This window comes from Salvia splendens, chromosome 21 (assembly GCF_004379255.2).
Source record: "Salvia splendens isolate huo1 chromosome 21, SspV2, whole genome shotgun sequence".
NCBI lineage: Eukaryota > Viridiplantae > Streptophyta > Magnoliopsida > Lamiales > Lamiaceae > Salvia > Salvia splendens.
Genome location: NC_056052.1, coordinates 24,960,596 through 24,988,067, shown reverse-complemented (window position 1 = coordinate 24,988,067; position 27,472 = coordinate 24,960,596). Strand labels below are relative to the sequence as shown.

Here is a 27,472-nt window from a genome sequence, read left to right as displayed (position 1 = left end):
AAGGTGGACACTTCCAATAGCCCCGCAATTTTTTTTGTCCACAGCCACTTCTTATTTGCCCGCGCCCACAAAAAAAGTGTCCGCAGCAATAGAGGACACTTTTTTTAACCACTTTTGAGAGTGAATGAATGGATGGAGTGTGAAGTGTGCGTGAAGATGTGTGTGAGAAGGAGTGGTATTTATGATAAAATTTTCGAAAATAAAAAAAAGAAGAAAAGTGTCCGGTCACTGCCGGCTCGCCGATGACCGGCGCAGCGAAGCACGCCCGAGCGTCCTCGGCGCCTTCTAGCCGATGGGCCTTCCGCACCAAAAAAATGCGTCTGCCTCTGGGCGGACCCTTCCCACGCTATAGGTAGGCACGACGACGGCAGTTCGGGGGCGGCCGGCGCACCACCCCTATAGTGGATGCTCTTAGCACAACACCGCTCTTTCCTCGTTGTCGATCTTTCTATTGCCGGTCGGGCTAGCAAACATGTGTATTATATGACTCGGAGCTAGTTGGGGGCTTGGGGCTACCAATTACCATACATTCTTGGTTTTATGTTTTATACTATATTTTTATATTATATACCTATTTTGAATATTTATTACGCGTCTCTCTTAGTGATTTATGTATTGAATTTGAATACATCTCTTGACGCTGTAACAGAGTCTACAAACTTAACCTTTTGACAAATTAAAATTATATGTACAGAAGAAGCCACAATTTTTCCAATACTAATGAAACAGAGAGAGTAACTTATTATACTAAGATTTAATCAAAGCCTAAATATTTTCAGCTCAATATTGAAAAGAGGTACAATGATCGTGGTGGGATAAATTTTCACCAATTAAATGCTCGAAATGGGATAAATTTTACGCTACTTTTATTGTAGAATATCCTATTTATATCGCATATATTTTTATTTTGTAGCGGAATATTCATGAATATCATTTGTTTTGGAATATAATAAACCGACACCATAACTTTAAATACGCCCTAATTAATGGAAAAATGAAAAAAAGGAAAAAGAAAAAGCAGAATGGTTTTACGAATAAAAATTGATTGCTCAGGAACAGGAATTTTCACAATGATAAGAATTTTTGGCTTTGATTCTGATGGGGTGCGTACTAAACAAGCCCAACAGCAATGACGGCCCGTCAGCCTAAAGCCCAAGAAAGAGTATCAGTTCGGCATGACTAAAGAGTATCAGTCCGGCATGACTAAAGAGTTCAGTTCGGTCTCAGTAAGAGTTCGGCCTCAGCCTACAGCTCGGTAAAAGCCAACCAATCAAGCTCTGCTCTCAGGTCGGCATCAAGCTCTACTCTCAGATCGGCAACCAAAGCAGTTCGGTCTCAATATTCGACCGAACAAGGAGTTAGTGGACCCATACAGGATTTCCACAACTTCCAACACACCCACTACCTCGTGGTGTCAGCTCAGGCCACGATCGTAGGCCATGACCTACGCTACATGCAGGACCTCCACGACCTCCACGACATCCACAACCATCATTAGTGGTGATGCAAGCCACGATCTTAGTTCAATGTATAAATAGAACTTAGATCAGATAGAAAAGGGTTAAGCTCTCTAGAGATAAAACACCATATAGCAAGTTTGTATTTGTAAGCTGTAGAAAACAGATCAAGCAATACAACTCTGCCCTCTTTTCTTCCCGTGGACGTAGATTTACTTCAGTAAATCGAACCACGTAAATTCTTTGTGTCGTGATCTGTATTTTCCTGCATTCACTAACATCAGAAATTCGCGGATTCATCACTGGCGCCGTCTGTGGGAACCAGAGAACCAAATTTGTGATAAAGCGAATTTTTGACCATTTTTTCCACCAAAAAAATGCATACCAGATCGCAGAGTACCCGTATTCCTGCCCGTGAGAACCAGGAGGAAGCCAATCCATCCCATAGGTCTGGAAAACAGCCTAGGGATAAATCCACCACCAGTTCTCATGGCGGAGGAACAAGCCGCTCCAAAAATCGTCCCACTGAGTCTTCCCAGCAGCCCGATTTGAACGAGGCTGTCAAGCTGTTTTTGGCTGAAAAGCAGGAGGAATTCTTAACCTTCCTGCAAAAAAGCCAAAAGCAGCCGGAGACGAAAACGGCGGATTCTCCCTCTCCCTCCATACGAGACAGTCACTACCGCAGTAGTGTCATGTCTTCCAGGAGAAAGAATCCTCGGTACCGGAATCACAGGAGAACTCCATCTCCTCCATACCGAAGAAATGTCGGGTTCGCCACGTACGGAGCATTGAGGACTCCGTTCTCGGACGATATTACCCGAACTCCCCTACCACAGAACTACCGAACTCCGTCGATAACCTATGACGGACTCGTGGATCCTCATGATTTCTTGGGCCGCTATCAATATAACATGGCGAACCAGGGTCTCAACGAGGTCCACATGTGCAAGCTGTTTCCCGAGCTGCTCATCGGGAACGCAAGAAGGTGGTTCGATAGCCTCCCCCAAAGAAGCATTAGATCTTACCGAGATCTAATGGATGCCTTCCACAGGAGGTTCTTTCAGAAAGCGGAAGCCCGAATCACTTCGGCTCAGCTGCTTTCTATACGTCAAGGTCGCGATGAAAAGATCAGCGACTTTATGACGAGATTCCACAAGGAATGCCTACAAGTAGATGATCTCAATGATCTACTTGTCATTTCGGCATTCCAAAATGGAATCCTGCCCGGAGCTCTCTACAGAAAGCTCGTGGAATGCAGTCCGCAAACAGCTCAAGAGATGTGGGACATTGCGGACCAGTTTTCTCGTGCCGATGAGGCAGACCGTCGAAAACGGTCTTTAGACAGCTCATCTAGAGAAGACAAAAAGAAGCCCGGTCATAGCGATCAGAGGCATCCTCGCCGAACACCTTCCCCACTAAAGGAGGGATAGCGGTCATCCGAGGTGATCAAAAAAGAGCAAGAGTTTGCAGATTGCGCTTAAAAAAGTGCCGAGCAATCAGCTCGGCACCATCAAGCATAGCAATCACAGCAGCCGGAGTCAGAGACAGGCGAAATGACCGAAGTCACTCCAGAGCCGAACTCGATGGCGTACGGCACTGAAGCCGAGATTCCGGTTGAGATCGGCGTACCCAGTCCCCGAACTCAATTTCTCAGCAGAACTGAACGAGGACGGACTGAGAGCCGAGCTAGATCTTGCCGAAGAAAGAAGAGAATTGGCATGCATAAAAGCAGCCAAGTACAAGGAGCAAGTAGCCCGGTATTACAACCAAAGGGTGAAGAAGCTGCAATTTCAAGTGGGAGATCTCGTCTTGAGAAACAACGAAGTAAGCCGAGCAGAAAAGCTGGGCGAACTCGAACCCACATGGGAAGGTCCATATCGGGTGTCAGAAGTCCTCGGCAAAGGGTCTTACAAATCGACTCACGTGTCAGGAGCACAAGTACCCCGAACATGGTACGTTTCCAACCTCAAAAAGTTCCATTTGTAAGAGACAGTCCGGTCAGTCAGTCTTGTGTCCTGTTCGGTCAATGTGCTTTCTTTGGTTTGCTTGGTCTTTGTTCGTCTCTGTGCGTTTTGTCTGTGCGTTTTGTCTGTCTATGTGCGTGTCGTCTCTTACAAATGTTACTGAGGAATCTTGTTCTTCGAAGGCTGATCCCCTTCTTAGAACATATACAAGCCAACGATTGTGAGTCAAAGCTTCTAAAGAGGATACAAGACCACAATTCAGCTTAACAAGCAGTCCGTCTGAAACGAGCTGCAACAAGCCCACGATTGTGAGTCAAAGCTTCTGAAGAGGATACAAGACCACAATTCAGCTTAAACAAGCAGTTCGTCTGAAACGAACTGCAATAAGCCAACGATTGTGAAGTCCAAGCTTCTAAGGAAGATACAAGACCACAATTCGGCTTAAGAAATAAGCACTTCGTCTGAAACGAACTGCAATAAGGGAAAGTCCGATCCACGCGATAAACCTCGCCGAATTAGGACGACCAAGTTCGGTCAAAGAAGTTTACCTCATAAGACCGAGGACGACCATGTCTAGTCAAAGAGGTTTACTGCATAAGACCACTTCGGTTAACTGGGAAAGTCCGATCCACGCGATAAAACTCGCCGAATTAGGACAAGGGAAAGTTCGATCCCGGCGACAAAAATCACCAAATTAGAACACAAACCAAGTCCGGTCAAAGATGTTTATTTCATCAGACCAAAGACGAGTCCGGTCAAAGATGTTTATTTCATCAGACCAAAGACGAGTCCGGTCAAAGATGTTTATTTCATCAGACCAAAGACGAGTCCGGTCAAAGATGTTTATTTCATCAGACCAAAGACGAGTCCGGTCAAAGATGTTTATGTCATCAGACCAAAGACGAGTCCGGTCAAAGATGTTTATTTCATCAGACCAAAGACGAGTCCGGTCAAAGATGTTTATTTCATCAGACCAAAGACGAGTCCGATCAAAGATGTTTATTTCATCAGACCAAAGACGAGTCCGGTCAAAGATGTTTATTTCATCAGACCAAAGACGAGTCCGGTCAAAGATGTTTATTTCATCAGACCAAAGACGAGTCCGGTCAAAGATGTTTATTTCATCAGACCAAAGACGAGTCCGGTCAAAGATGTTTATTTCATCAGACCAAAGACGAGTCCGGTCAAAGATGTTTATTTCATCAGACCAAAGACGAGTCCGGTCAAAGATGTTTATTTCATCAGACCAAAGACGAGTCCGGTCAAAGATGTTTATTTCATCAGACCAAAGACGAGTCCGGTCAAAGATGTTTATTTCATCAGACCAAAGACGAGTCCGGTCAAAGATGTTTATTTCATCAGACCAAAGACAAGTCCGGTCAAAGAAGTTTACTTCATAAGACCGAGGACAAGTACGATGAAATTTTTTCGCTAAGCAGTAAATACAGTGTTAGAAGCGAAAACAAAATTTCATTTTTCAAATCTTGTTCGGCACACAACTCCGCTACCCTACAAGATGGCGTTACGCTATTACAAAGGACTATTCTACTGTCCAGGGTTGCTAAAGTTGAGCCATCTATTCACAAAATCCTCGTGAAGCTGAGTTCGGGCGTTCCAGGCAGCTGCAGAATAAGCAGGTCGACGAGATGCTCTAATCGACCTGCCACCTCTTCTCTGAGCCCGGGAAGCCCTAGCACCTCGGCGGCGAAGAGTCTCTTCACGAAGCATTTGTTGATCTTGCTCACTCATAATCACAGCTCCTCTACGAACTTCAGCCTGTTCTCGTCTTGACGTTTCCGGCTGTTCCAGAGTTCGTTGCTGACTTGGAGTACGGTTTTGAGCAAGTGAATCAAGGGTTTGAGCTGGAGTATGAACATCTGTTGGCGGGAAATGCCTAAGGAATCTCTCGATTGGAGGACGCCGGGAAAGAACGATGTCGTACCGAGAAGCCCAGCGCCGCAATGATTTCACAACTTGTTGGCAAGCCGAGCTCTCCAGCGCATTGTTCCTCCGGAGTACATGATATTCCTCCCACAGTTCGTCAACTCGTTCCTGAACTTCTGAGATGGTCATTCCCCCGCGCCTGCTGATGAAATCCTCATACGCAGTCCTCTCAGCCACGGCGGTATTCAGCTCGGCCTCCAGATCCTTCTTTTCGGACTCTAAGTCCCTATTATCGGCCTCCAGCTTCATTGAACGAGCCAAGAGTTCGTCATTCTTCATCTGGTCAGCTATAGCTCTTTTCTCAGCTTCGTCTAAAGCCGAAGAGTATAGCCGCTTCCAGTGAAGTACCTCCAGCTCCTTGAGAGTCAAGAATACAAAGCAGCTACGTCAGTTCGGCATTTCAGCTTACCGAGCAGGTAGTAAACCACAACAGGAGTAAGAGAGTACGAAAGGCTATACGAAGACACAAGAGCAGAAAGAAGAATTTTTTCATTCATAAGAAAAAAAATTTTCTATACAAGGAGGGCTTCAAGGCCATTTTACATAAAGGAAGAAACTAAACTAAGAGAAGGGAGACGAAATCATACTTCGCTAGCTTCGTCTCCGCCTTCTCGGTGAGGTTCAGCTTCCTTCTCCTTATCTGCTTCAGCTTCAGCCTCTGCCTCCTTGCTCTCCCCAGCCTGCTCGGCGCCACCGTAGCCGATCGGCTGCGCCTCCTGATCGGCCTGCTTATCACCGACCTCCTGCTCCAGCGGCTCGGCCTCACCCTCTCCGTTGTAAGTCGAAGCGGGTGAAAACGGGTCCCACGGAGGCAAAGATAGCCTCCAGGTTCTCGTCCCGATCAGCTCGACAACTCCGGACTCGGTCTGCAGAAAGCAGGACCGAGGATGAAGCGAGCTCCTCAAGGAGCGGCAGATTCTGAAGCCGAGCTGCTATCTCTCGGCTGTACAGAGGCAGCACGACGTCGGCCCCCTGCTCGCCCTTATCGGTAATTAGCCTTACCAGACTACCGACAAAGGCCGAGAACTGGCCGCTCAAAAAGAGTTTCTCCGTGTAAGCACGGAGACCCTCTCCTTGGGCAACCACGGCGGCAGCATCCCTCCGTTTCGTCTGCTCTCGCTGGATGACGAGCTGGTTTTTGGCAAACTGAGCTTCATCCTGGGCCGAAATCCTAGCAGCTCTGGCTTTCTCAAAGTTTGCCTCAGCCTGCTCGGCCCGGTGACAAGCAGCCGCCAATTTCCTCTGCATCTCAGCATAGTCGTTGGACGCTTTGGAGAGTTCGACGGCGACGAGCTTGGAGAGCATATCGTTCCTCTGAAAATGGATAAGCAAAAAAGTCAACAGAGGGCACCAAAAATACAGGACAGAAGCCAAGCCAAAGAATCAAGAAGACAATTCACCTCGGCGAAGTCCGTGGGCCATAAAAATGGCTCACAGATATGCTCCGAAGGAGGCGCCAAGACCACGTCTTTCTCTGGCGCTCTCGGGGGCTTCTGGGTCTTCCCCTTCCTACTTGCTGAAGTCGACTCCGGCTTCTTTGGACCCGAAGAGGTCTTTTGCCTCTTCGGATTCTTCTCGGCATCAGGCGCCGAGCTGGTAGCCTTCTCTTTCTCCGGCTCCTTAAGCTCGGAGGATTTGCGGCTAACCTTATTCAGCATGAACACTGCCAAAAAGCAAGAAAACAAGGTTAGTTTTCTTCGTTAAAGCAGTAGAGCATAAAGATAAAGAGAAATCCTCACCCCCGGCCTCTTCGTCCGAAGACGAGATGTCGAACACGACGTCGCCCTTGACGAGCTCAGACTCCGTGTATTGTTTCCTAACTATGGGAATCTTATTGAGCTCGCCATCGAGCTCGTCCAACGGTTCAGGCCGAGGATGACGGATAACGGACTTCGGCCCTCTCCAGGGAAAACTAGGAGCCGCGGTCCTATTATAAAAAAGAAGCGATTTTGCCATTTCGGCCATTTGGTTTTACAAAAGGCCCTAAAAGGCTGTAAAGGGACCAAGTAAAACCAAGATCCCTTCCTCTTAAACTGGAAAAAATTAAGGATTGCCCTCAGAGACAGATCCTTATCTAGCCTACGCAGTTCGGCAGCAAAAGCCGATAAGTGCCTCCAAGAGTTCGGAGTCACCTGACCTAAAGGGAGTTGAAAAAAATCTAGCAGCTCTACAAAGGCAGGGGGAAGAGGGAAACGAAGCCCGCATTCTAAGCAGGCCTCGTACACGGTGGCGTAACCCTCCGGCGGGGAGTCAGCCCTATGATCACCGTCAGGTACCACCGCCTTCCCCCCAGGAAAAAAGTATTTTTCGGGTAGGGATATCACAGTATCCTTACTCAAAATACTATGGAAATACTCTACGGTCTTCTCCCCGGACTCTTTCCGGCCAGAAGACCCCTTACCGCCTCTCCTACCGCTACCCGACTCCGAAGAAGAAGAAGAAGACATTTTTCTTACTTTTTGAAGGTGAAGAAAGTCTGAAGAGATTCTTGAAAGCGGAGAGAAATTTTTTCGCTAAAAAGAGAGAGTGCAGAAGAAGCAGTCGCAAAAGTGCTTCAATGATGAAGAAAGGAGATATTTATCAGATCCGGCGAAGATTTCAAAATCGTCGCACCGTTTCGAATCCCACCTTTTCAGGATTCAACGGCCGGATTTTACTGTCGCATTTAATGCAGTCACGTGCAAGGCACGTCCCCTGACATCAGCCTCCCCCTTGCCTTTATCCAGAATGCCGAAGTGACTCACTTCGCCGAAGTGATTCACTTCGCCCTTCGGGGGGGGTAGTGATGGGGTGCGTACTAAACAAGCCCAACAGCAATGACGGCCCGTCAGCCTAAAGCCCAAGAAAGAGTATCAGTTCGGCATGACTAAAGAGTATCAGTCCGGCATGACTAAAGAGTTCAGTTCGGTCTCAGTAAGAGTTCGGCCTCAGCCTACAGCTCGGTAAAAGCCAACCAATCAAGCTCTGCTCTCAGGTCGGCATCAAGCTCTACTCTCAGATCGGCAACCAAAGCAGTTCGGTCTCAATATTCGACCGAACAAGGAGTTAGTGGACCCATACAGGATTTCCACAACTTCCAACACACCCACTACCTCGTGGTGTCAGCTCAGGCCACGATCGTAGGCCATGACCTACGCTACATGCAGGACCTCCACGACCTCCACGACATCCACAACCATCATTAGTGGTGATGCAAGCCACGATCTTAGTTCAATGTATAAATAGAACTTAGATCAGATAGAAAAGGGTTAAGCTCTCTAGAGATAAAACACCATATAGCAAGTTTGTATTTGTAAGCTGTAGAAAACAGATCAAGCAATACAACTCTGCCCTCTTTTCTTCCCGTGGACGTAGATTTACTTCAGTAAATCGAACCACGTAAATTCTTTGTGTCGTGATCTGTATTTTCCTGCATTCACTAACATCAGAAATTCGCGGATTCATCAGATTCCACCTGAATATAGAAAAAAAATGTCGTCTTCAGCTGCAATCAGGGGTTTTGGTTCATTACTCACCAGATTTTCCAGTGGGGTTTGTGTTAAACCCCTGAGCTCCCTTAGTCCTCACAGTTAAAACCCTTCCGCTTTCTAGATATCGATTTTGCAGCGTATGTCGTATTTTAATTAACGAATTCAATTTATTATGGCACAGGAAATGGTTATTCGATAAGAAATTTGTCGTCAATTTCTAGGTACTCGTGTTCTGGAGATTGGGCTTCGTTTTTAGGGCTAAATTATGGAAGCTGTGAGAGGAAGATCTCAACTCGCGCGCCGCTGTGTATGGGCAGACGATCGAGTAAAATTGCCGGCAGAAAGGTATTTAATTTAACTCTGTGATTGTGTGTGGCAATGTGATTTTTGTAATTTATCATTTGGGATTAAAGCACATTGATTTCACAGAGCTCGTTCAAACAGACTTTTAGGTTATGATTTTTTATCCTTCAATTAATCTGGAAAAATAAAAGTTAAATGCGTATTTAGGTGAAATGGTCAATTACTCACCAGATTAAGTTTTGGATCTTTGTGAATGAAGGAGAACACTTAAGGTTTGAATATTTTAAACACTAGATTTTACTCTTTGTGAAAATAATTCACCTTATCATGTAGAAGCAGGTCATATTCATAATTGTGTGATGAGATTCGAATCGGTTAGATTGGAATTGGCTGCTCATCATTGCTCGAATGCTGAAATGTGAACCACAAAACATGTTTCAGAAAGGCAGCTGCTGATTCTTAGACTTATTAGAGTTTTGATTGCTATTCTTAGTGGATGTTCGCTGCTACAATATCCCTCTGTAGCAATGCATGATATTTGTGAGATCATAGTTATCAAGTAGGCAGTGCTGTTAAATGTGAACCCTAAACCCTTTGTAGCAATGCATGATAACTGAGGGAGAAGGAACTGACATCTAGAAACGTTTATCTCTGTTGATTTAGATTTGATTCAGTATCATATCATATCTGAAAAATCAAGGACAACTTGGTTCTATGATTGTTTTTCTATTCCTTCAATGTAGACTCAAAATGATCTCAAGAAGGGGAAGCTGTACGCTAGATTTGGGAAGGAAGTTGTATCTGCGTAAGTTTGTTGCTACATTTATCGGGCGACATGATATGGCACTTTTCATAACATATCAGCTATACTTCAAGTGAACTATGAAGAGCACTCATATACCTAGAAATTAACATAAGCTACTTATGCACATTATTTCAAATTTCATGCACAGTGTTTGCCAATTTATTTTCATTCATGTTTGTTGTTGATCATGACTGTTTTCACTGTCTTGTAACTCCCATTCTAACCCATGTACAAGAGCCAAGCCATCACAGCCTCATACTTTTGCATAATAGGCATCGTCTCCTCTATACCTCTTTGCACTTTTTCAAACAACTTCCAAGATTCTTGCTTTTCAGTATTTTAATTTAGACTATGGATTTTCTTTTGTGAATTCTGCAGGGTTAAGAAAGGTGGTGCTAGTCCAGTATCTAATACAGCTTTGGCTGCTCTGTTTGAGAAAGCAAAGGAGCTTGATATACCGAGGGATATATTAGATCGCAACATTAAGAGAGCTTCAGAGAAGGGCCAGGAATCCTACATTGAGAAATTCTATGAGGTGGTCTTGTGTACTACTTGCTGTAGCTGTTTTTCACTCTAGGCATGTCGGAATCATCTCTTACTCACTTTTTTGGAAGATTTGTAATCATAACAAATGAACAAATTTTACTCACAGGTCTATGGCTATGGTGGGGTAGGAATGATTGTTCAAGTGTTAACAGATAAAGTAACTAGATCTGTGGCTGCCATTAGGGAGGTCGCGAAGGACTGTGGTGGAAAGATGGCAGATTCTGGATCGATTATGTTCAAGTTTAGACGAGCTAGAGTTGCGACTGTAAAGGCTTCTGATGTTGAGAAAGACGAGCTTCTTATTATTGCCTTAGATGCTGGTGCGGAGGACATAATTGAGCCCTGGATGGATGTAGATAATTCGGAAGAAGATTCTGAAAGGTTTTAGAAACTTTTCTCTGCATACAATTTATGATCATCAATCTTTACATATTTGCTTTATGTGCCATCATTCCTCCCAGTATTGTTTACACATCACTAGGTATGTATAGTTGTTTCCTGATAGTAACAGATAACAACCAAATGCTCAATATCTTGTTAAACTACACTATTTTGTAGTCATAATTTATCTTTTACTGGTAGCAACGCTTTAGATTCACCCAAGAAGCAAGTCTGTGTCTTTCTCTCTCTCGTGCATTACATTTGAATCGTACTTACTAATTTTCAATGCATATACTGCGAGATTTATTTTAATCCATCTTGCTTTCTTTGTCATAGACACTATAAAATTGTAAGTTCGATGGAGAATTACGCTGCTATATTGGCAAAACTACGCGAGGAAGGAATTGCATTCGAAACTGATGGTGGGTTCGAGCTTATTCCCATAACGCCAGTTGAGGTATGCCAATAAAGGATTCCAAATTTGTAATGTATAAAACCCTCATTCAACATCTAATATTACTACTCTATGATATCTCTGCTGCTCTAGACCTGAAGACTTCTTTCTCGTAGTTTCAAGTGTCCGATCCCAGTGTAGGATAACAGTACTTATCGTTCTTGGTTGCAGGTTGATGATGAGGCTATGGAGTTAAACAAGGAGCTGGCGTCCAAACTGCTCGAGCTGGATGATGTCGATGCAGTATATACAGATCAGAAATGATTTTGACCTTCTAGGTATCTTTGAGCTGGTCCTTTTCTTCTCCTTCAGCTGCTCAGCATTCAAACTGAGATTTTGGGGCTGTGAGTTTTACGGGCTCGTCGTGTTTTCTCTCCGATGTGCAAATTCCGGTGGTTGCCAGATGAGTTTGCTATATCTGCCAGAATATTCAGTGAAGGCTCAATATTTCATGGTGATATTTTTACCGATTTGAGAAAAAAAGAATAAAATAAACAAATAATGGCATAACATTTTTGTTGCATCTTTATTTTTCACATTACTCAAAATTTTTGTTGTACGATAGTAGCTAATTATTATTTTTACTAATTTATCTCTTTTTCTATGAATATCTAATTACTAATTGGGCCTTTTGTGTTGAGAGTTGAAAAAGGCTCATTTTTATGTTGAGAGTTGGAAAATATAAAATGGCAGGAAAAATACGACTACTACTTTAGGAAAGTATTAAAATACCATAGCTACATAATTCTTTTATTTGAGGACTAAAACCAACTAATTAACAAATTCACCGTTTTATTTTGTCACCCTATTACTTTATTTCTTCTTTAACATTTATTCAGAGCCCAAATAGTTTAGATTGTGAAATATAGAACTTTTCAAACAACCAACTAGAAACAATTTCTTTTTCAGATGCTGTTTTTAGCAATAAATTTTACACTCAAAAGATTCCACAATTCCTAAATATTGAGAGCCTAGTTTATGATTTTATATTGAGGGTGTTACAAATCTGATAAGTATGTTGGACCATTTATCTCATTATAGTATTTCACGTATGTAATTAAAATAATTGAGAAAAAAGTGATGAATTACGAATTAAAATCTATAATCATGACTACAACTACAAACCATGATGATTAGTTTCATAAGGCATCAAATTTAAATCCAAGAACAAGTTGTCATATATAAGAGTATTTTTAAAACAAAAATCTATACATATCTCGTTAATATTTTATTATGTCAATACGTGAGTACCTCTCATACCACACAAAAATAATTAAAATAGCAATATCGATTCGACAAGATATTAGAAAAATAATGGACATAGCTCCAAAGAAAGAAAAAGAAGACAAAACCAAACCCATTTCTCTCTCTCTAAAAACAACAACATTATAATGTGCAACTGATCACTTTGAATGGCTTTTCATTTGTCTGCATTCTCAAAAGTCATCATATCTTTGCTGTAGGTTCCATATATCAAATCCAATCTCAAATATAATGGACAAAATTTGAATGCAAATTCAACAAGAAATAAAATTGAAAAAAAATGCAATGCAAATTCAACAAGAAATAAAATTGAAAAAAAATGCATAGATCGACTGTAATGATTCTGATAGATTTTGAGTCAGAAATCAAAAAGTTATGTGGTCCATTTTTTTTGCCACATTAATTCTACAATGATACCACTAAATATGTAAAAAAGTCGATCATAGTTGAATTTCAGTGGTGCATACGCACTATTTCTAGCGTAACACCTTTTTAGTTGAACTTTACACACACAGATTCAAAATCGAATTTGTACGTTTAAAATATGATATCCAAAGTCATGGTGCCGCCTGTAATGGTAACAAATACGCGACTCAATCTTGCTATCACAACAAGATCGATTCCGGAACAAGAAGAACAAACACTCGATATGAAAATGAATAAAGCTAAGAACAACTCTCGGAGAATTAATGGAAATCTTGTATTCAATTTCTTGTGGAAGATTACAAACTGATGGATGAAAAATCTTTTTCTCTCACCCTCCTTGCACAGCTCGGTTATTCACTCTATATAACACTAATCTAACAACCAAAACAAATCCAACGGCTGTCATTTAAGCTAACTAACTAATCGCATCCGACGGCTCACGTTTGTCTATGCATCAGTTAATAACAACGGCCAACACCGAACTCGACTAAGTTCGGCCAACACCGAACTCGACTAAGTTCGGCCAATACCGAGCACCAGCAAGCTCGGCTAATCACCGAGCACGATTAAGCTCGGCTAACACCGAGCTTGACTGATTGTGCAGTTTTGCCCCAATCCTCATAACAAATCTCCACCTTGGGACACAACTGGACAATCCACAGAGCATATCCATCTTCCACAATCACTCCAGCTGAATCAGATTCACCAAATCCATGCAATACTTCAACTTAAGTCCGGGTAACACCTTTGTTAGCATATCAGCAGCATTGTGCTCAGTAGCTACTTTCTCAATCTTTACTGAGCCCTTTTCAACTTCATCCCTCACAAAATGAAGCTTAACATCCACATGCTTGCTCCTCTCATGGAATGTCTGATGTTTTGATAGACATATGGCACTATTTGAATCACATAATACAGTCACAGCTTCTTGATCGACTCCAAAATCCGAGCAGATTCCTTTCAGCCACATGCTCTCCTTTACAGCCTCAGCCATGGAAATATATTCTGCCTCAGTTGTTGAGAGTGCCACCACAGATTGCAAACTCGATTTCCAACTTACAGCAGCTCCATACATGCAGAAAACATAGCCGGATTGGGACTTCCTTGTGTCAATGTTAGTTGCAAAATCAGAATCACAATATCCCAATAGAGGCTGTGTATCAAAATTCTTACTTCCATCAAACAGTATGCCATAATCCCGAGTGCCATTGAGATACCTTAATATCCATTTTAAAGCTTGCCAATGCTGTATACCCGGATCAGCCATGTACCTGCTCACAACACTTATTGCCTGGCTGATATCTGGCCTTGTACACACCATGGTGTACATGATACTCCCCACTATGTTTGCATATGGGACCTTATCCATTTCTCTTCTCTGTTCATCATCTTTAGGGCTTTGATTGCTGCTGAGCTTGAACTGTGAACTCAGGGGCATGCTCACTGGTTTGCTATGATCCATCTGGAATTTCTTGATCACACTACTGATATAATCCCTTTGAGTCAGCCATATCTGCTTGTGATCTCTATCTCTGATAATTTCCATCCCAAGAATCTTCTTGGCATCACCAAGATCTTTCATATCGAATTCAGATTTCAGATCAGCCTTCACTAACTCCACCTCTTCCTTATGCTCTGCAGAGATCAGCATATCATCTACATATAACAGTAGATATGCTACAGCAACTCCACCTCTTCTCTTGATGAACACACAGTGATCATACAAAGATTTTTCAAACCCAATCTTCTGCATGAACACATTGAACCTCAGGTACCACTGCCTTGAGCTTTGTTTGAGACCATAGAGACTTCTTTTTAGCAAACACACTTTCTTTTCATCTCCTGGCTTCACAAAACCAGGTGGTTGCTCCATGTATATTTTTTCTTCAAGTTCACCATGGAGAAAAGCAGTTTTAACATCAAGTTGTTGCAATTCCCAATCTCTTTGAGCAACTATAGCAAGTAATAGCCTGATGGAGCTGTGTTTGACAACAGGTGAGAAAATTTCATTGTAATCCACACCCTCCCTCTGTGTGAACCCCTTAGCCACCAACCTTGCTTTGAACCTGATATGGTTGTTGTTGAAGGCCTCAACCTTCTTTTTGTAAATCCATTTGCACCCTACTGTTTTCTGATCAGTAGGCCTCAGTACCAAGATCCATGTGTGGTTTTTATACAAGCTATCAATCTCCTCTTGCATAGCTAATAACCACTGATCCTTTTCAGGGCTTCTGATTGCTTCTTTATAAGATGAAGGTTCATGGTAATCCATCTGTTCAGCCACTGCCAGTGCATAGTGCATCATGTCATAATCATTAAATCTAGAAGGGAGCTTAATATTCCTCTTTGCTCTGTTTCTAGCAATCACTCTCTCTGGTGTTCTGATTTCAGCTTGCATTCCAGAAGCTCCACCACCACTGACATCAGATGTAGCATTTAGATCAGTCTGAGTTACATCTGTAGTTACTCTCTGGTTCTCCACCTCAAAATGAACTTTCTGATTATCCTTGTTGAGGAAAGGCATTTCAGATTCTTTGAAGATCACATCTCTGCTAACCACCACTTTCTTGTTTCCTTCCTCACAGCACCACAGCCTGTACCCACTGACTCCCATCTGATACCCAATCATTACACACCTGAGAGCTCTAGGTTCCAATTTACCTTGCTTTATGTGAGCATAAGCTCTACACCCAAATGGCCTCAGTTTTGAATAATCCCCATAAGATCCATACCATTTGCTGTCTGGGGTCTGATTTTCAATGGCAGCTGAAGGACATTTATTGATCAAAACAACAGCAGTAGAGGCTGCTTCACCCCAAAATGGTTTAGACATTCCAGACGCTATTAACATGCACCTCACCCTTTCAAGAATGGTTCTATTGATCCTCTCAGCAACCCCATTTTGTTGTGGGTTGTGAGGGACTGTTCTGTGCCTCTTTATCCCCTTATCTTTACAGAATCCATCAAATTCATGGGACAAGAACTCAAGCCCGTTGTCAGTCCTAAGACACCTCAATGGCTTTCCTTTCTCCAACTCAACACCTACACACCATTCTTGAAACCTCTGGAATGTTTCTGACTTGTCTTTCATTATTACTATCCAAACCTTCCTTGAAAAATCATCAACAAAGGATAAGAAATACCTGCCTCCTCCAAGGCTATTCACTGGTGCAGGTCCCCATATGTCACTGTGAACATATTGGAGAGGCTCTTTCGATGTGTGCTTGCCCACTCCATATGGCAGTTTTTTGCTCTTACCAAGTATGCACTCCTCACAAGATCCAATGTGTCTTTGTACATCAGACTCAGACATCTGAATTATGCCTTGTTTCACCAATTGCATCATCCCAGCAACTCCTACATGCCCGAGCCTTGTATGCCAATTGATGGTTTGTTGAGTTGAATTTGCAGAACCATCAATAGGCTCAGCTTGTAGATAATAGAGTACATTACTTCTGATAGCTCTCATAATCGTCTGGCCATCCTTTGTAACAAGCATTTCTCCACCATAAAGGGTCAATCTATAACCTATCTTCTCAAGAAGTCCCAATGAGATCAAATTTCTCTTGATGGATGGGATGTACCTTACATCAGTAAGCTTTCGCAGTGATCCATCTTCCATCCTCAAGCATATGTTCCCAACACCCCTTACATCACACACATGATCATCTCCTAGCAACACCGAGCCTTCAGATTCCTTTAAATCTTGGAACCAGTCAAGGTTGGAGGACATATGGAAACTGCAACCTGAATCCATGATCCACAGCCTTGATAATGGACTATCCTCCACCACATTGAGAGCTCTTGCCTCTTCAATTTCCTCAGTGATAGCTGCTGTACCATCTGCTTTGTGATTTTCAGCTTGTCTTTTCTTCCAAGCAAAGCAATTTTGCTTGATGTGTCCTGGTTTCTTACACCAAAAACAACTTCTTGACTCCTTCTGATCACCTTCCTTCGCACCCCGTGGTCTCCATTTATCAGATGAGGGTTTCTTGAATTTGAATTGTTTCTTTGATGCAGTCTTCACATTAAGGCTTTCAGCAGCTTGATCGATTTGCTTGCTGACAGATTTCTGCATTCCCTTCAGCTTTAATGCAGAATATACCTCCTCTAAAGTCACCTTCGAATCCCTTCCAAGAAGTATTGAGTCTTTGAATTGCTCAAAACTCTGAGGCAGAGCATTCAATAACATCAAAGCTTTATCCTCATCTTTCATGGCATCATCCACACTCTCAAGATCATCTATGCACTTGCGAAAATCTTCTAATTGATCTGCTAAGTTCTTGGAGTCAGAAAACTTGAAATTGAATAACCTTTGTTTGAGATGCAATCTATTTGAGATCGACTTCTCCATATAGATTTTCTCTAACTTCTCCCAAACTCCTGCGGCATCATCTTCCTTTTGAACCTCCCTCAAGACTCTATCGCTGAGGCACAAGACAATCGAGCTATACGCCTTGTATTCCAGTTCTTGAGATTTCGCCGCATCCATTCCTTGAATCTCCTTCTCATCCGCCTTGGATTTGACATAATCCCAGACTCCTTGCTGCATAAGAACAGCTTTCATTTTCAATCTCCACAGGCCGAAATCATTTTCGCCGGTGAACCGCTCAACGTCGAACTTCGTGGTAGACATTGTTGAATGCGTCGTCCTTCTTCGTTTTCCCACAGACGGCGCCAATTTGTAATGGTAACAAATACGCGACTCAATCTTGCTATCACAACAAGATCGATTCCGGAACAAGAAGAACAAACACTCGATATGAAAATGAATAAAGCTAAGAACAACTCTCGGAGAATTAATGGAAATCTTGTATTCAATTTCTTGTGGAAGATTACAAACTGATGGATGAAAAATCTTTTTCTCTCACCCTCCTTGCACAGCTCGGTTATTCACTCTATATAACACTAATCTAACAACCAAAACAAATCCAACGGCTGTCATTTAAGCTAACTAACTAATCGCATCCGACGGCTCACGTTTGTCTATGCATCAGTTAATAACAACGGCCAACACCGAACTCGACTAAGTTCGGCCAACACCGAACTCGACTAAGTTCGGCCAATACCGAGCACCAGCAAGCTCGGCTAATCACCGAGCACGATTAAGCTCGGCTAATCACCGAGCACGATTAAGCTCGGCTAACACCGAGCTTGACTGATTGTGCAGTTTTGCCCCAATCCTCATAACACCGCCGACAAGGGTAGACACAGAAAATTGTTTGTTATGAGCTATGTATTCTGATTTTATATTTGGAATTTTGTGACAATAAATTTATCATGTTTATTATTGTGACGATAGAGGTTTTTTCACTAAGAATATCATAAAATATCAAAAAGTTAAGATTTTAAACAAAGAAAAAATGATTTCTATAGCCAAAATTTTAATGTTGGAGGCCCGAGCCATTGTCAATAGTTGTGGGAGAGTCATAAGACTATCACGAGGGAGATTCGTTACTACAATAGTGTGCACTAATTTTCCAAAATAAATAGTACATAATCCATGCACTAAGACTTTGAGGGGGCTTAAGCCCCCATTAAGCCTCTTTTTTTAAAAAAATTTCTATTAATTATCATCATTTTTAGCATACAACTCTTGCTCAATGATTTTATTTTATCCTATAATGAACTCATACTCGAAAAAATCAAGACAAAACTGTCACATATATCTCTCTCTCAACATGGGCTTCATTTTGCATGTCTCTCTCAAGTTGAAGTTTTTACCCTCTCATTTCCGACAACTTAGCCTTATAGCACTATAACCTAATGTTTTTTTTTCTTGCAGACTGACACCACTCATCTTCAGTTGCTATCATTCATGCTAGTAGACAGTGAAATTTTAAATTTTCTCCAAGTTTTTGTGTTTTTTACCCCCACACATTGATGTTGAAAATTAGGGTTTTTTTTCGTTCACTCATACGCGTTGTCTGAAGACGCGTATTGATGATAGTGAAACGCGAGATGTAACACGATTTGCGTAGGGTTGATGTGTTGGGAAAAATATATTTTAATTTGTGAGGATTTGAATAGTGTGGAAAGATTGGACATTTGGGAAAACACACACATCACACACTGAAAAACAGTGAGAACATTTAATACTTTCATATTTTATGTTATAAGGGTGAAGAAGGGAGAATAGTAATAACTGAAGTTACCTATCTTTAGTAAATATAACTGAGCATGATGGGGATTTTTAATAATTGTGTCGTATTGTGCTGATCATATCAATAGGCTTCAATTCATCTTTGCACATACTATATCAATTTGTATAGTATATCAATATATCGTTCTAGCAATTTATCACTCGACCTATATCTACACTATATATATAGTATGTATGTTTAAAATCTTTAGACCACAAATCAAATTAATGCTATTAGTCTTGGTTATTACTCATATTTGAAATGTGATTATTATCTCAAATATGTAAACTTTCTTTTTACTACACATTTCAGCATTTTATTAAGTAATTTGCATTGCGTTTAGAGTTTCATTTGAAGACTCGAATTAACCCATTTCAAAATTACTATTGTTTTAGTTGAATTTTATTTTTACCGTTGTTGGACTTATTCGGACTTGTTATTTCTTCCAGATTTTTTTGTTTGAGGAAAAGCACGTGCGTGGAAACTGTAGAGTCACGTGCGAGTGTCGTTGAATAAATCATTAAATAAAGCCGCAATCGGGAAAGCGTTAAAATGACTGGGCGTTGCGTGAAAATCATGCGACAGAGATGCCCTACATTAGAAACGTGGCAGCATCACAATCCTCCAAAACCGTGTTACCGTCGTTAGTTTATCATACTCCAATATTTGTTCCTGTGCCGACATGGTTTATAATTTATGAACTAATTTTTGTAGTGTGTAAGTGCAACCCTTTCCATAGTTTTCAATTTCTTCTTTTTTGACTCGACGTTTTATAGTTCTACTATAAAACAAGACAAATTAACTTATAATGATCAAATCACTATTTATTGTATGTTTCTACTATTTATAAGCAGCGGTTATTAGTGATAAAGACAATATTATTTCAGATTTTACTAATCGGATTTTTTTTGATTCCGCATGTAATGTCAGAAGAAAAATAAGGAGTGATCGTCGATGCATAAATATGGAAGTACAATGAGCGGCTTATAGGGAGTGGACGCCGACGCATAGACACAAACAAAAAGCGGCTTAGCTTCTAGGGAGTGAATGTCAATGTATATGCACAGATAAAGAGCGACTCATACTTCCAAATGGAGAAGAACATGACTGAACCAAAACACATGAATGGAAAATTTAATATTGTTTCAGATACCATCAAATGACCCATGTTAGTGGATATAATAAAAACACCTCATAGGTTAATACGCTATCATATTAAAATTTACCAAGAACGAAAAGATTATAACTCAATTATCGAAAAACTATTTTTGCAGTTCACTCTAATATTTTGCATATAATATAGCACATCAACATAAGTCATGTAGATCATGCTCATGCATTTTTACAATTATACCAGTTGCCGATTTCAAAAAAAGCATCCTACCACATGTCATGAACCAAATAAACACAACAAATGATTAATTAAATCGACACTATATATTACTTAAGACACGAATACTAACACTAGACAACTCTATATAATGTATATATGAACACAAATTATACGTATACGAGTCAATCTATTATTTCTCCTTTTTAATTAATTAAAGTATTGAGGTCGGCAATAATATGATAGTAATATATATATAGTACTTTTATTTCGGTACTTTTGTAGTTTGTGGTTTTATATAGATCTGCATTTTATTGGGAAATTGTTCAACTTGTTTGACAATTTTGCACCCTATAAAGATGTCAAAATCGCATTACTACTTAATTGCTTCGACCTTTATGGCTTTATGTATAAATTTGATACAATAAGTTGTAAAGGCTCTTGGTAATGATTCGTTGCAGACGTAGTGGAAAATATCGACTCGACATCAATTTCAAATGAAAGAGAGACCAAAAAAGTAGTAAGAGATTTAAGACAAATGAAATCAATCAAGCAAACTCAATCTAATTGAAACAAAAAAAATAATAAAATCAAACAAAACTTGGCTTATTGCTATCCACAAATTATAAAATAATTAAATATTGGTCGTAGAAAGAATAATACCAGTATATAATAAAATTAAATTAATATTTGTGCAAATGGTGATTAAAATAAAATTAAAATGTCCAACTTGTAATAATACGACATAAAACATTAATTATCATAACCAACCTGTATACTTACATTTAATCGAATGTCGAGTTTGAGATGTATCATATTTTACAGTCAACAATCTCATATATAATCTGATTCTCTAAAGTCTGAACATATATATTAATAAGTTGATAATACATAACAATATATCCACAAAATGGCATGATTAAGCATCCCTAACTTTTCACTTTGAGAATAAATCTCATTAGTTACAACTGAACTAAAATATATTTTCTATTTAATTAGGGGCGTTTGCATGAAATATAATCAATTTTTCTATTCAAATAATCTGAAATTAACCTAATCCAATTGATCAATTACAAAACTTAAAATTCAAATCAAACCTTTTAATTAAAATATCGAGACAAACCCAAAAAAGAAAGGCCAATGTGGGCGAAGTGAAACTGACTCGAATCAAAATAAAGATACGAACAATATTTTTTAAAAATATTAAGTACTTACTATCCAAAATGTTTATGATTGGATAATAGACATTTATATCGCGAATTTGGTTGGCTCCATAACGTTTTATATCACGAAATTTTAATAGATCACCAAAAGATGTCATTTTATACTAAAATGAGACAACTAAGAAAAATTAAAATTTTATAATTGAATATTTAATCTTTAAATGTTTTATCACTTTATAATACTAATCACAATTTTTTCAAATTTCATATACTCCATATAACTATTATCTGGTTGCTGATATACAAAACGTATGTGTGACGTACCAGCATACCTTTAATTACTAGATTAATAGTCACTTGGGACTCTCTAACACTAGATTAGGGTTTTCCCTACAAAATTCCCCTGTTTCCTAATTTAGATAATGCTAATTGCTAGAAAACCCTAACTAGCTAGTGGAGGAATTATTATTTATGTAATAAACCCTACTTAGATTAATTTATAGGCCTACCAGCAATTAATAATTCTATTATTAGTATGGTGGTATTAAAGCGAATCTTAACTGAATCAAATTGGGTCACACATAATCATTTCTTAATTCCACTGTAAACGTAGGATTTTTGTACATATTCCCTAATTACTCATGCAAATACAAGAAATTATTGGGATTAGTTATTAATGTTTTTTTTTGTTAGTTTAAATACTTCATTCGTCTCATGTTACTCGCACTTTTCATTTTAGGCCGTAAATTTGAGATTGATTTTTTAGTGTAATTAAATTAGAATTTAAGTGTAATGAGACATCACTTTATAAAGAAGCTCTTAACTTAATCTAACATATTAATTAAATACATTAATTCTAATTTAAACTATAAATAATCTAAGTAGTTTGTGACGAGCTAAAATGAAAGAGTGCAAATAACATGGGACGGAGGGAGTACAATTTTCATAGCTTGAAGTTTAATAATAGTTTTTACTACACCGATTGGTCCCATTTGTCCTATACCAATTCTTGTTCACGACAATAATAATAATAATAATAATAATAATAATAATAATAATAATAATAATAATAATAATAATAATAAACAAAACATTTCAGTTTCGACGACGTCGGTTCGCATTTGCAATTATTTAACAACCTGTATTTTTTAAATACATTGTTTATTAGTATATTATAAACGTAGTCAATTCTACTAAAATATGTCTTGTTCAAATTTTATTGGCTTCTACCTAATAGTTTAGGGGTTTGTACAAATAATATCTTCAATTTTGTATACTTCTTGCCACGAATAATGTCAAATACATGTATGAATAAGTCACGTTTTGTGAAGGCGGTATAGCTAATTAATTTTTTAATAAAACCATTTAATCATTGAAGAACTTTGTAGATGGTATACATATAATCACTTAAAAACTATACAGTACATTTTTATTTTATTTTGAATAAGTTTTATTGCCGACGTGTGAGAGAGGTGGCATCTTTTTTTTCGGGAAACATTGCAAACTAACTTTTCAGATTAAATTGGCTGAAATAATATTTTGGTCAACTAATAAAATAGAAGAAATTTCGGCTACTCACTCATTAATTTACGAAAGTAAACAGAGAATATTTTTTCAAAAATATTTATAAAATTATTTGGTCAACCTCATGAATTCAATGAAAATCTGATATAGTAATAATATGTTTTCTTGGATTTCGGCTCGAAAAATTAGTCTTTATATTCCGCATTAAATGAAATAAAATGGATGATTTGCAGACAAAAAAGTGTGACATCCATTTTAGTCGGAAAATTTCAAACAAAATCCACTTTCCTCCTTTTTTTGTATACTCAAATAAAAAATAAACATAAAATAAATCATTAAAATATGTGCAGCAAGATTTGAATCTTGCTAAGAAACCCTAATTTTCAACTCATGTCCACGCTAACGACAAAGTGACTGGGCCATCCTTTCCTTTTCTCATAAATAATTTCCGGTGACAATTAATAAAAATATTATACATCTTCCTTTTGTTAATATAAGTATAACATACATATGGATGTAGTCAATAATTGTTTGCATGCCGAAGAAAAAAGGATTACATATGAAACAAAAATAATAATTAGTTGACATATTAAAATTCCTTATATGATTTGAAAATGATTACCGAAGTTATAAACAATTTAAATTAATGATTATGTAAAGTTATGAATACAATTTGAGAAGCGAATAAGACACATACATAGTATGTGTGTATTATCGGTGTCACATAATTTATTCAACCACAATATATAATCTCAATATATTAGTACAATTTAATGGCTCAAACGTCATCGAAATTTCTCCTTTCTTCTTCGTCATTATTAAACCCTTTGTCGTTTATATTACAATAAAAGAATCTAATCATCAAATCATGCATATATATAGAAGTAAAGAATATTATTATTAGAGAAATATTATAAAAACATATGAAAAAATAGGTATTTGTGGCCCCTAGGTAGGGTGGTGGAGTTCAATAATTTGTGTTGAATTAAAACTGACTTTGGAGGTCTCAAATTGCAACCAAAGAATGACCAACTCGTACTATTATTAATCCTAACATCGTCCCATCATTTTCATTTCGTTGTTTCTTCTCAAACAAAATAATATGAAGTCCTTACACAACTCATATAGCATTTAAGGATGCTGCCCCCTCTAAGTTTATTTTTTCAATAATTTATATATATACGGCATATCGTGGATGCTACACCGGGTTCGAATCCTACGAGAGGTGAAAATTCTATTTTCTTAATGTTGTTAATTTCACTTGAAGTGAAATTAAATGACTTCATATAATCAGTGCAATATATAAAACAATTCAAAATTTTAATATAGCAACAAAGAGTAACGAAATCAAAGAAATAAAAAAGTAACAGAGTAAGCGTTCTGTCTAAAATCACACAGAAACTAGAAAAGCAGAAGTAAATGAACAACACATATTTGGCTCATATCCGCATCATGAGGGCATATATGTGTATATGATGTAACATCATATCAAACACCAACCATATTTGAGAGTATATCTTTGATATTGAGTTGTCCAATTTTAATTATTGTAGTGCTTCTTGAAAATGAAAATATATTGAGATGGAAAATAAAATTGATGGGCAGTTTTCGTCCACCTCTCTTCCCCTCATCACTATTTCTTCTGCACATTATCGACAATTCTGTTCACTGTTGTCGGAAACATAATACATGCTCGATTTTGGCAGCCAAAAAAAAAAGGAAAATACTACTAGAAACGAAAAGAAAGAAAATGGGCTAAAGAAAAAAATACTAGTATTTCTTATAGAAAAAATAAGTAATATTGTAACAGAGCATATTACCTTTAGTAAAATGAATATAAATTAATAAAATTAATATACTGTATAGAGTTTTTCTTTTACCGTCTGGAAAAATTTAAAGGTCCACTGTAATACTAGTCATGACAACAATGACACCATTGGAATTAATCAATTAAAGTCTTCCACGTTTCAAGAAATTCAAGCCTTTTATTTCAGCATACATCCAAGCATTTTGGAAAACACATCAAATTTAATTAAGGTTTCCTAATTACAAGGATTTTCATCATTTTAACGAAAATATATCCTTCTAACAACCCTTTGATTACAAGACTTGCCCATTATTCATTTTATCATGTTATTCCAGTTTTCTTTTATCAAAACCAAAAGTTCCATTGTACGAATATTACAATATAATGGATAAATTACCATTAATTAATCATAGCCCAATATTAGTTTAATGAGAAAATTGTCAGTGTAATTTGATTAAATTCTCGTTTGTCCAGCAATTTTAAAATTTTGTCAAAAAAATTATGAAATTTGACTTTGTTCGCAATCCGACGACATAAAAAATTAGTTGCCTACGTGTAATATATTGTTTATGGTTTTCTAACTACAACGCCATTTCCTTTATAAATAGACGACATCGTTTAAATGATTGCCAATGATGTTTATGTATGATTTTTTAACAGTCATATCAATTGCAATTTTACCAAAGTTTAACACAACACCATAAATTTTATAGTTGATTTTTTTAAATTGCAGGACTAATTAAGATTTGATCAATTTTTATGATTTTTTAGCAACCTGTGCAATTATAATTGTGGGAATCCATGCAAAATATCACCTTTCGTGCTTTCACTATATCTAGTCAACATTTTATGCTCGGCAAACTCACGTGCTTGAGATTAAACTAATTAAACATAATTATTGCAAATAGCACATTGCTTTAGTGACAATTAAAATAATAAATTAATACTAATATTCTTTTGTCAACACAGCAATTGGTCGTTTACTAATCCTTTTTAAGTCACTTCTTGAAATAGATATTTGTGGATCAATGATTAGTTGGTTCATTCAATCGACTAATAGGATCTTATTATAAGAAATAATATATATTGAAGTATTAATCACGTGACTAACCCTAAATTAGTATCAGAAGCGTGTGAGAATGCCACCTTATTGGTTGCTTCCCCATGATTAACTAGAAAATAATACTATTAATCTGTCTTCGGAAATTTTCTATTCTATTTAACGGTGACTGTTAAGTACTATACGTAATTACTTAATTAACCGTATCTATAGCTCATTAAATAATTATATCATCTTTTTGTGTCATTTATTTCTTCTTATTGTTCTTTTCTTTTCATTCTATGTTTTATTTTTTATTTTTTATTTTTGTTAGCTTTCTCTTTTTTTTGTAAAGTTTTGTGATTAGCTAGCTAACAACTTCAAATGTGTGCAGAAGATAAATTACTAAGAAATTAATAAAAATAATAAATTAAACAGGTGGATCATGTCAAGTACTACTCTGAAAAAGATATGTCAATAATATTCTAATACTATCTATCTATATTATACTAATTTATTTATAACTTTTATTTAACATCCATGGACAAGCATATTGGTAGGTGTATAAAAGTATATATTTGCTGTTACACCATGAAAATCTGGGGGCCCCCTTTTTTACATAAATAATGTTAGTATTTCAGATTCAGATTATTTACCAGTTCGAATTTAATGATAAATGAAAGTATAAAACGTTCCTCATTGACGTATAGCAAAATACGACTATAGATTACTCCTTTTTATAGGTATTGGATAGTAAAAAGTAATAAAAATGAATTCCTGCAAAAAGGAAAAAATGTTTTATAAAAAGTGTAATTAATATCCGTCCCACTAATTATTGGGAAATAGTAATTTGTTTAATTCAAGGATTTTGGGATCGATATAAATAGTGGCTTCTAATTATATTTCTTACTAAAAAAACATGTTATCTAATTAATTACTATGTAGCTTGCTTTTTTAAGAATCTAAATATGTTCTATTTTGTGTCTATTGACATCTACTAAAAAATTTAATAACGGAGATGATTTAACTTGTATCTATGACGATGCATAAGATCGAGTTATTATCATATCTAATAGTGCGTTTTCTTCAAATTGGACCATAAAAAAAGGAGAAAATAACAAGACAAAAAAATTTATTACTACTAGTCTTATAAATAAGCCCTTTCAATTCGTGTGTTGAAGAGTTACAGTTGGCAGAGGCAGAATAGGCGCATATATACTTAAAATCAATTTTAGTTGTTTTGAAAGAGATATGCAATTAGCAATTAGGTGTATTTCATAATTTAATTCAACAAAACAGATACAGTATATAATAGATCTTATTTTAATAGTGACGTGTAGAGTTTTAATCATCATGTCATATATATAGAAAATTAAAATTTACAAGAAAAGGGTTGGTTTTTTTAATTTTTTTTTAATTTATAAAAAGGAGAACTAGAAATTATAACCATAAG

General features: G+C 38.0%; 1 protein-coding gene across 1 annotated transcript; it reads left to right on the top strand.

Moving 5' to 3' along the window:
• The first annotated feature begins 988 nt into the window (after positions 1–988).
• On the top strand, positions 989–11,939 carry LOC121783311 (probable transcriptional regulatory protein At2g25830). Its single transcript, XM_042181343.1, has 8 exons — positions 989–1,092; positions 8,813–8,933; positions 9,017–9,180; positions 9,882–9,943; positions 10,322–10,478; positions 10,596–10,870; positions 11,207–11,327; positions 11,496–11,939. The coding sequence occupies exons 2-8, from the start codon at positions 8,837–8,839 to the stop codon at positions 11,586–11,588; spliced, it is 969 nt and encodes a 322-aa protein (XP_042037277.1). The 5' UTR covers positions 989–1,092; positions 8,813–8,836; the 3' UTR covers positions 11,589–11,939.
• Positions 11,940–27,472: the final 15,533 nt, after the last annotated feature.

Bases quoted from the DNA above. Each gene is read 5' to 3' on its own strand.
- LOC121783311 (XM_042181343.1), top strand. From the start codon at position 8,837: ATGTCGTCTTCAGCTGCAATCAGGGGTTTTGGTTCATTACTCACCAGA. The intron at 8,934-9,016 runs GTTAAAACCCTT...ATTATGGCACAG, and splicing joins GAGCTCCCTTAGTCCTCACA to GAAATGGTTATTCGATAAGA. The intron at 9,181-9,881 runs GTATTTAATTTA...CCTTCAATGTAG, and splicing joins GTAAAATTGCCGGCAGAAAG to ACTCAAAATGATCTCAAGAA.